At 43.0% G+C, this 11,093-nt stretch overlaps 2 protein-coding genes across 3 annotated transcripts; one reads left to right on the top strand and one right to left on the bottom strand.

The window, feature by feature from the left end:
* Window positions 1-535: 535 nt before the first annotated feature.
* Window positions 536-2,281, top strand: LOC306928058 (GPI transamidase component PIG-S-like; the record flags this gene model as incomplete). The annotated part of the gene is made up of 1 exon (XM_079507977.1): window positions 536-2,281. The coding sequence occupies one exon, from the start codon at window positions 536-538 to the stop codon at window positions 2,279-2,281; it is 1,746 nt and encodes a 581-aa protein (XP_079364103.1).
* A 765-nt stretch (window positions 2,282-3,046) lies between these two features.
* Window positions 3,047-11,027, bottom strand: LOC306928371 (immunoglobulin superfamily member 11). 2 transcript variants are annotated; one of them, XM_079508424.1, is made up of 7 exons: window positions 10,291-11,027; window positions 8,081-8,235; window positions 7,518-7,584; window positions 6,108-6,239; window positions 5,018-5,170; window positions 4,123-4,245; window positions 3,047-3,430 (listed from the first exon to the last, which is right to left on the bottom strand). In XM_079508424.1, exons 1-7 carry the CDS (start codon window positions 10,478-10,480, stop codon window positions 3,228-3,230), a joined length of 1,023 nt encoding a protein of 340 aa, XP_079364550.1. In that variant the 5' UTR covers window positions 10,481-11,027; the 3' UTR covers window positions 3,047-3,227. The 2 variants fall into 2 exon arrangements, with proteins under 2 accessions (XP_079364550.1, XP_079364551.1); XM_079508425.1 differs by lacking the exon at window positions 8,081-8,235.
* Between the last annotated feature and the right edge of the window lie 66 nt (window positions 11,028-11,093).

Below are 11,093 nucleotides of genomic sequence, written 5' to 3'. Positions count from 1 at the left end.
ATAAAAAATCACACCTGTGTGAAGTGAGGGGCGCTCTTATCGTACATCATCATGACGTAACATGTCAATTTGCTCAGACACTATGACGCATTGTCAATGGGACTTTAATCTTTATGTAAGACAAAAATCACACCCGTGTGAAGTGAGTGGTGCTCTACATCATCGTACATCATCATCAAGAATGGTGGTCCCTTATTGGCCAAGCGTTCTCACCGACATACATATGTCGATTTGTTCAGACACATATGACGTAAATTCTCCATTCATTGTCAATGGCATTTAATGTTCAAACAACACAAACATTAAACACTATAGCTGTTTATAGGAAAAAAATCACATCCGTGTGAACTGAGTGGTGCAAGGTCTTTTATAGCCTGATCAGCTGTGGTCTGACGTAATGTCAATGACCATAGTAACCATGCTCATTTTTTTGGTACGAACACGGGTACACGGGTACAAAGCCAGTTGTTGGAGTGGTTTACACCACTCAAAAACACTAATAACCTGTACATAGGAAATATAGAAATTAAATGAAATGGCGACTACAGACGTGGAACACAAGCGAGGCCAGCTGGCTGCTCTGACCATGGCGGCGGTGGTCATTGTGGTTGGGGTCCCTCTGTGGTGGGGGACCACCGGAGCGCAACGTGCGTGGCTACCTGTCAGTCAGATGAAGCAGCTGTCCAAGCTTCAGCTGCAGCTCCGAGTAGACGTGGAGGTAGTGTTTGCACGTGGAACCCTATCACCAGAACAGCAGAGGAAGCTTCCGTTGACGCAGACGCAACACGAGGAGCACGTGGCAGACGCGGACACACATTTAAAATACAGTCATGAGACGACGTACCGCATGGCTACAATCATGGAGGAAGATGCTTTAAATCGGCCCACCGCGGCGGAGGCAGATGTCTCTCTACACATGCTCGGCGAGAGCCGATTTGGTTCCATCGTTGCGTATGTCATTCCAGAATCGTCGCCATTGCTGCCCGAGGACGTGTCGGTGTATATCGGTCAGCGGCGAACAGCCGTGCTTCGTATTGGCACGGAGATGAGAGTGAGCAAGACACTGACTCAGTTCCTCTTTCAGCTGGAGCTGCGGGTCAAACAGGTGCTGCAGGTGATGTCTGTCAGTCACGCCGACATCATCACAGTTAGTGACAGAGTCCGCCACCGCCCTGGCTACAGGGAGAGCAGTCCAGAACCCGGGCTGGGTTGCAAGGCTGATGGTGTAGCCTTCCAATCCAGCCCGGGATATGACATCACTTTCAGCCTGTTGAACCCAGACCCAAAGTCGCACAATCTTCAATGGGACATAAAGGGCGCCGTGCAGAGCTACATCCGGCCTTTGCTTACAAAACTGGCCCCGGTGGCCGACTTCAGCGTCGACTCTCAGATCTTGTACTACGCTACGCTGGGCGTGAACTTTTTTGACGCCGGCCTCAACGGCTACACACTCAACGCTGACAGCCTGGCCCACGTCATCAACCCCCTGGAAGCCACGCTAGGTTCAAATGCTGCATCTTCCAACCCGTTGTTGAACTTTGTACTGTACGTCCCCGATGCCCACCACTCTCCACTTTACATCCGCAGCCACAGGAAGCAGGGCGTAGCGTCCAATGCATTTCACTCGGCGCGGTGGGGCGGTATCATGGTCTATAATGTTAAGGCTCACTATGGGCCCCACAGTGAATGTCCTGACAACATTAACGTCAACATGGCTAAAGTCATGGGAGTCTTCCTGGCGCAACTCCGGCTCATGTTGGGCGTGCGGTCCCCGGAAATTTCCCCCGGCTTCCTGGTGGCGCCACGTGGCAACGCAGGATTGGCCGACTGGGAGCTTGACCGCCTGATGTGGAGTCGTAGCGTGGAGAATATTGCCAAGGCAGCTACCACCATTTCCTCCCTGGCACAGCTGCTTGAGCACATAGGTGACATTGTCATCAATGAGGACATTGGCCAGCAGCTATCAAGCAGTGTCACTGCACTGCAGCTGGCTGTGGCTGAGCTTCAGGCCGGGAAGCTGGGCTCTGCTCTGCAGTACAGTAAAGCAGCTGTCCTGGCTTCAGAGAGAGCTTTCTTTGACCCCTCAGTCTTCAGTGTTTCCTACTTATCTGATGAGCAGAAGTTTGCCATCTACATACCGCTGGTCCTGTTGTTCTGTGTGCCCGTTCTGCTGTCGCTGCTCAAAATGTCATCTGAGGCCAGTCAGCGAGTCGCAGATGACAGCGACGCAAGGATAAGAATGCCAAGATGGACTGAGGAACATTCCAACATTAGCACTTAAACCCTACTGTATACTTCATTGACTGGATTCCCTCTCCTTTTTGTCCTCTACAAGCTCACTATAAACATTGAATGGTTCCTTGAGTTCAAGCCGCTTCTTTTCACCTGACAGGGGGGAGTTTCCCCAGTTGGACGAAGTGGATGGAACATGTTATTCCAACCAGTTCCTTTCCCCTCCATCAGGCGCACCAGGATTACTGCATGTTTTTTGTGAGGTAGGCTACCTATACCCTAGGGGACACAGGAAGAACATGCAGACTCCACACAGAAAGGCCCTTTTGATGGTATGAGCCCACACCTAGGGTATGGGCCCATGACACGGAGGAGACGACACTATCAACTGTGCCAACTTTCAACATTCAATTGAGTCTAACTATTGAACAGATGGATGGTTTTATAAGTGTTTTATTTTATTATTGTCGGGGATGCGATCGTAGTGAAGATGAATATTCTGAACTACTTAAAAGGTAAACAAATACGATAAAAGGATGGCAGTGGCTAAACGCAGACAGAAATACATCTGGCAGTCAATGAGTTAAACAATAAATAAGGGATATATGAACAATACCTTTTGGCCTATAGACTTACAAATACTAACATGACTAAAATATAGAAGCCTAACCTTTTTTGGATTATTTGCCTTAACAATGGATTCCTGCCTTCATTAGCACCCTGGAAAGAATATTGCTGCATACAGAGAATTCCTACAATTCCATGCCACACAAACAAATGTCATGCTGATAGGATTTTACTAATAATGTACAACAAAACATATGCTATACTCATACACTACTATTTTACAAGGAACTGACTTAGCTATTATGTCACCTTTATTTATTTTTTCATAAACTGTTCAGATAAATATACAAATATATATTTTTGCTATATAGGGTTTCCAACTGTGTCCACTGTGGCTGCTGTCTGCTGATCTTCTGTTCATGACTAACTCAAACAAATGAGCGTTTCATCAATGAGTCAGTGTATGTGATCTCATTGTAACACTCTTCTTCTTCTTTCTTCCTTTCCCTCCATTTCCCGTCCTGTCCAGAGTGATGGAGCCAGTATACCAGCGCTGTCAGTGCCACCAGTACCAAGGTCATGGTCAGGGTCAGTAGCACCCCCTGCAGGATTCCGCGGGAACTTTCTGGAGCTGTGCAGAGGGGAAAATCACACCCGTGTGAAGTGAGGTGAGGGGCGCTCTGATCATCGTACATCATCATGGCGTAACATGTCGATTTGCTCAGACACATGTGACGTAAATTCTGCATTCATTGTCAATGGCATTTAATGTTTGTTGCGAACGAAGTGAGCACTAACTATAGAAGCTGGCCAAAACTGTCTGTCTGTGTGTGTGTCTGTGTGTGTCACGCTGTAACACCACCCGCCCGCCACCAGAGGGCAAAAGATTGGGAGCAAACCAATACGAACTGAAATTGGAACGATACAGAGGTGTGTGTGTGTGTGTGTGTGTGTGTGTGTGTGTGTGTGTGTGTGTGTGTGTGTGTGTGTGTGTGTGTGTGTGTGTGTGTGTGTGTGTGTGTCAGACTGCCACAACATCTTCGTTCGCTTCCCGCGTTTACGCGTCTTACTTGTGTTATGACAAAAGTCTACACTATAGCTGAATATAGAAGGGGCTAGCACCCCTCAAAAAGAAGATGCTGATTTATAATGACATTTGTATACATGTATATATCATCAGTGTCCGGTGGATTTCCAAAACATGAATCCAATGTAGTTATCATCATTTAGTTCAAATTAAATTTGCCAATTAGAATTAATTTATAAAATGCATTTGTAACTGTAACACGCAAGTTCGAGTGTGGGATATAGTGAAGGACTTACGGCTGTAGACAGACAAGTTGACATAGCAGTTGTGTGCACCCAAAGGGTTGGTGACAGAGCAGCGGTACAGTCCAGAAGTCTGGGATGATATGTTTCCAAGGTCAGCTGAGGCTGAAAGCTCATCTGTTTTGTAAGAGAAAACAATTGTCTCATTGATGTGGCAAAACATTTAAGCTAAGATAGGACATACCCAGTGATGGAAGAAGTACTCACTCACATGTTTTACTTAAGTAAAAGTATCAATCAATACCCTATTGTAAAAGCAAGTCCGGTAAAAGTACAAAGGTATTGGCATCAAAATACACATAAAGTACCAAAAGTGAAATAATCATTATGCAGAAGGTCTCATTTCACAAGCTTTCAAATGAAGATATATAAATATCCTTTGAAAGCAGTCGATCTACAAGCTCTAAATTGCCAAAGTATAGGTCTGAAGTGGTTTCGTAATAATAATAATAATAAAAATAAAAATCTGTTTCTTTTTTGTTGTTCCATTTTGTTTATTGTGTTGCTGTTTCTGTTTATTTTTGGCTATTATTTTGGCTAAATCTACAAATTCTAGTAACTAAGATTTTCAAATAATTCTAGTGGAGGAAAAGTGGTACTTTTCCTTCAATAAAAATCTGAAACTTCAGGTCAGTACTTGAGTACATAGTAGTTAGTTACTTTCCACCACAGAGGTATAGACCAATAACACTAACACAAAGGATTTTGTATTAAATGTTATCAGAACACACTGAGAGAAGGACAGAAAGTAAAAAAAAGTATTTGATGATGTACTTTTGCACTTGATATATCATAATACAAAAAAGATACATGTCCATTGCAGCTCTTACCATGCATAGTGACTGGGAGTGACACCTCAGGATTAAGCTTGTCCCAGTGTATCTCTTACCATGCATAGTGACTGGGAGTGACACCTCAGGATTAAGCTTGTCCCAGTGTATCTCTGGAGTGGGGACCCCCTCAGCTACCATGCAGGTGAGGGTGACACTTCCTCCCAAATCAATATCTCCATCCCACTGGCAGAGGGGCAGTGAGGGAGGTGCTGCAATCAATAAATCAATCAATCAATCAATCAATCAATCAATCAACTATATTCACTGTCTTACACCCTTTCTTTCCTAAAAACAACCAAGCCAAGTTTCTATTGGCAGTTGCCCTACATAAAATTAGAAATCCAAATATCTTCTTGTGTATCAGCACATGTGAATGATGTGATGTAAAGAATAATGAATCTTGAATAGCACAAGAAATACACCCAACGTCACATGTTTTTGAGGATTCCAGCAACACTTGCATGGGAGCAATATTTGAACAGAACAAAGTAATCTATTTATTACTATTTACAGTTACAATATGGCCATCTATTGTTCTATGCACCTTATTGCGAGTTCTGTTAGAACTCCACCACATCTATAATAAAAATAATAATAAACTTTATATTTGTAAAGGACCTTTTAAGAACACAGTCACAAAGTGCTCTCTCTGTCGCTCTAATTAATTAGTCTCATGTCGCGCAGCTGTGTCTAGATTCTCCCGGCGGATCCTGCCGGGAGCTGCCTATGCCATAGAAAGCATATTGGACCCCAGGCTACAAAGTGCTTGACAGAAGAATCCACAATACAAAGATAAAAACAATACATCACTGTCAAACTGGACATATGCCAGATAGTTCTCAACCTTTTCAAGCTGCAACCTCCCCAAAATAATCATTATTTGAAGTGAGGCATTACATTTTGTTTGACTCGCTTCCAGCTAAATGTTATGAAAATAGTCAGATGACACTTCACTGTCATCTGGAGACCCCTCCCCCCAAAAAAAACAAAACCAATCTGATGCTGGAGGTCGCGACCCACAGGTTGAGAATCACGAGTCAGACCCTACCCTGCACTGACACGTATGTCAGTCAGACCAATGAGACCATACACCTACCCTGCACAGACTAGGTAGGCCTACAGTATATGCCAGTTATAGACACCTACCCAGGACGCTGAGCATCAGCTCTCCTATGCCAGGATCTCCTGCCTCTGGTGGGTTGTTCACCATGCAGCGGTAGACACCAGCATCTGATAAGCGTGTGTCATTCAGTACGATATCAGCACTCCATGGGATGCCTATGCAATGGGGGGAGATTGTGTGAATTCCAGTCACAAACTTTTCATGGGGTGGTGAAAGGGAGAGAGGGTGGTGAAAGGGAGAGATTACCAATGATATTGATCATGATACCGACATGTTTCTGTCTGACCATGATACTGACATGATATGAAATGGACAGGATTTTGACATGATACTGACCATGACTAACCATGGTACTGACATGATACTGACATCACGGACCATGATACTGACCATGATACTTGCACCATCGTATCTCCATGATTGTCTGCCTAGATATGTCCCTAACCACCCCCTCAGGTCCTCCACTGCTGGCCTACTCAAACTCCCTAAAAGGTGGCTACTAAGAAATATGGTGAGGCAGCATTCTGCTTTTATGGGCCAACGGCCTGGAATAAACTACCACTGCAGATCAGACAGGCACCCTCTATAGACATCTTTAAGACACAGCTTAAGACTCACCTTTTCACTCTTGCTTTTAGTTGAGCTTTAAAATATCTGTTCTTATTTTGTACCACTGTCCTTGCCTGATTTGCCACTGTGTTGTGCTCTATGCTATGCCATGTCATATTGTTTTAACTGCATGTCTGTTTTAATGCTGTTTTTGTTTTGCTTATGTTTTTGTTATTTTTAACAAAATAATTAGAGAAATTAGACATTCGCCCGGGACCCAACCTACTGAAAATAGCAGATCTACAAGCTCACAATGCGTCGCTCCGTGCCGTGCTTTTTTGGGAATGTTTATTGAAAATGTTTTGGAATAATATTAGTTAAAAACAAAATGTAGGAAACAAAAAATAAAGGGACCCACAAATGGTTCCTAACCCACTGTTTGGGAACCGCTGTATTAGAGCATAAAGTTTGGGAACCACTCTAAGTAACCAGAGTAATGTTAACTCCATAGACACATACAAAACAAAGTGCAAAACTATGGCACCACATCTTTAACTAAACCATATAGACAAAAAGGTACAGTGCATGTTAAACTGAGTGTAAATGGTGAATGGTGCATTTTATATAGCGCCTTTATCCAAGGCGCTTTACAGAGATTGTGCAATACATTCACACATTCACACACACATTCATACACTGATGGTGGCAGAAACCATGCAAGGCACCAACCAGCACATCAGGAGCAATTAGGGGTTCAGTGTCTTGCTCAAGGACATTTCGACACTAACTCTGGGGGAGCCCGGGTTCAAACAGGCAAACTTGCGGTTACCATCCAGCCACTCTACCCCTGAGCCACTGCCGCCCTGTGTGAGTGTGAACAATACCTGCAAATCCCACTCTGCCAGTGAGGGAGGGGTCTTCAATCACCTGCCCATGGTCATACACGATCACCTGGAAGTGAGAAAAGATACTGATGAAGAACTAATCATTGACTTGTACATTCTTGTGAATCACATTGCAGATACACATTTCTTAAAGAGATTTTAAGAAGCGAGACATGGTCAAAGCATTTCCCGGGGGTCCCCACCCAAAAACGTTGAGAACCCCTGGTCTAGAATACGTTAAAATGACCCACACCAAACATGTATAACTGCCTTCTCCCGGTGATCTAGCTGTAAATTATCCCCAGATGCCCAAAATAAGGACCAGAGCAGACTACCTGTTTATACTGTAGTTAGTTAATATGTATTGAACATGAGGAGAGGACTGCTAAAATCCAAAATAGCCTATAACAGCATAACTTCAACAATCAAGTATTGGTTGAAATCTGTGTGTGATGCTGAATTACAAATCTATAACCATTTCAACAATACCACTATGTTAATATCACTAGGAACATCCCTTTTTGCAATTTCAGGCAATTGAGATTAGCCTATTTCATGCAGACCTGCATAGGGGAATCTGGGTCAGAGAAGGGTGCCACGGTCCAGATAATATTGAGTCTGGACAAAGGGGTGGTGGTGATGAAAGAGCAGGGCAGGATGACGAAATCACCTTGAACGATCTCCATGTTGGATTCCCTCATGATCACCGACAGGGCAGCTGGAAGGAGTCAGGAAGAGAGAATGCAGAGTCAACTCAACACATCTATGTTTGATAGTACGATTTGTACAGCCAGTCTACAATCTCACAACACATCATGATGCTGTGTGAGCATGTAGATTGGCTATTTTTGTCGAGTGACAGTCATATGATTAGGAGTATAAATTAAGCATTAGCAATACCCTGCCAAACACATTTAGGTTATCATTTCTATTACAAAATTGACATTCTGAAATACAACAAGTCTCATTGAATTGTCCAGTCATAGACTGAACAACCCTACTGGCCCAACTTTAAAAGTAATGATATCTATACAATATGTTGGATACTGTGGAGGAGGTGGCCCAAAAGCTAACCTGACTCTGCACTAACCTTTCCTCTGGCAGGGAAGAAAGGCTCCTTCAGCAACAGACTGTTACACCCACGTTGCGAGAAAGGAACTATAGGAGATCTTTGCTGCCTGCAGCAATAAGACTGTACAAGTGCTCATCTGCGGTTGGCTTGATCAGGAATGTATGGGAATGTTGAATTCAAGCCATTTGACTCATTCGATTTTGGTCTGTCGTTTTTTAATATATATTGTAGATTGGCTATAGTCTGACACTTCTGAATCTCATTTCGTTTCACTTCATTATTCAGAACATATTTTCTTAATGGGCGTGGCTTGCGATTCAGGGCTGGAGCCAGGCTAGGTTGGCTATGCTTAGATGCCTATTTTCTAACCACGCCGCTCTAACCATCCAAGTCTGAACGCACCTTTAGGTGCTTCCCTGTCTTCTATGGTGATCCCTCTCTTCTAAGGTGCTTCCTATTCCTATGGTGCTTCCTATTCCTATGGTGCTTCCTATTCCTATGGTGCTTCCAGAATGCAAAGAGAAACTAGGATCACATGAAACCCAAGCAGCACTAAACAACATACTATCAAAATAATGTGTAGGCTACATTGAATTGATTAGAAGAATCCCAGGTAAACAATGCTATCTAAATTGCATTCTTAAGATTGTGGTCAGGAAAAACCATTTGCAGATTAACCTTCAACACACAAATGTGGAAGTGTGGGGTTTAACTTCATTATGAACCTGCAGACAGGCTGATGAGGCATGCCTTTCCCTCATTACTGTAACAATGAAAACCCTCCCCCTCCTTGTTGTCCTCCATGTGTGTGTGTGCGTGTGCATGTGGTGCATATTGGTTGTTAATTACACTTGACAGCTGAGAGCAGAACAAGAGCCCAATTCACTGCAATGAAAGCATACAACTCTCCATTTCCATGTAACCTATTTTCACAGAGAAGTAAAAATCCTCAGTGTTAATTTAAAACAAGGAGGAAGGAATAATTTGATAGCGTTACAACTTACAATGATTGTTTTGCTTCCATAGTAAGAACGTTGAGTAGTTGAGTAGCAGCTACAGTAAAAAAAAAAAAAAAAGTCTATGCCAGACTCACTTGACTATGTTTTAGTTTACATTTTAAAAGCACTCACACATTTTTCCATATTCTTTTCCATTGATTAAATTCATAAATTATAAAATAAACAAGAAAACAACTATCACTGATGACAGGAGGTGTCATTTTATTTATTTTTAGGAGTAGCTACAATACATGTACAAAACAAAAACATCTCTGTATGCTCATGGAGCTCACAGTAGCTGATGCCAAACAGTATTTAGTATCTATTCTATACATTTCCCATACATTGCAGGGGTACACTCACTGTAACTTCATTTTCTCTCCCTAGGCATTTACAGTAGGATGACCGAAAGGGAAATACATTTTATTATTTTAAGAGAAATCCATTTGTGTAAAAGATGGTTACACATCGTCTCTAAACCCCACAAAGTATTTGTGCTGTGCTAATGACCTAGATTAGCCAGTCAGGTGAGTTTAATCAGTTCATTTTTGTATTTAGTCATGAGCCTTTTTCATTGTTCCATCTAGTATTCTTCTTCCTTTCCTGAAAACTACAAATGACCAGAGTACAAACATGAAGTTCACCCATGTGACAATACATTTGAAGTGGACTTCTAATGAGACATAAAGTAGATTTTGCTTACCATTCTCAGTAGTGGTAAAATACACAAACAAGGTCCAGAACAACCATCTTCCAGAGCCACCCATAGCCAAGACCAAAGAAATGCCTTCTGCAGCACGTTGTAACCATGTACAACATCCATCCATCCAAAAGAAATGCCTTCTGCAGCACGTTGTAACCATGTACAACATCCATCCATAAGCAAAGACCATGCATGCACTGAGTGATGCAACTAACCCCACCCCTTCTTTCTTTCTCTCTCTCTCTCTCACTCTCACTCACACACACACACACACACACACACACACACACACACACACACACACACACACACACACACACACACACACACACACACACACACACACACACACACACACACACACACACACACACACACACACACACACACACACACACACACACACACACACACACACACACACACACACACACACACACACACACACACACACACACACACACACAGGATAGTATATAGTCAGAACAGTGTTATGATGATAGTAGTACATTATGTCCCCAACAGCTTTGGTTGATCCAAGGAGAAGTTAGAAGTTGAGCTCTTTTAACCCATTCAGGACCGAGGCCGGTCAAAAATTACAAATTTGTTATGCTGCTATATACTGTACATAACAAGAACCCCAAAAGAGGTTCTCGTCCAGAAGGGTCAAAACACCAAAAGGGGTTCCTGTCCTGAATGGGTTCTTCAACCCTAGAGCTCATAGTAACCTCTTGAATTGACTGGTCTTAATTTTACTATTAAGTTAATTCATATGCCGTCTAATCAGGGAGCAGGTGAATGCA

Source organism: Electrona antarctica (assembly GCF_951216825.1).
Source record: "Electrona antarctica genome assembly, chromosome: 8".
NCBI lineage: Eukaryota > Metazoa > Chordata > Actinopteri > Myctophiformes > Myctophidae > Electrona > Electrona antarctica.
The sequence above is the reverse complement of the archived record's forward strand: the minus strand, read 5'-3'. Positions and strand labels throughout refer to the sequence as shown.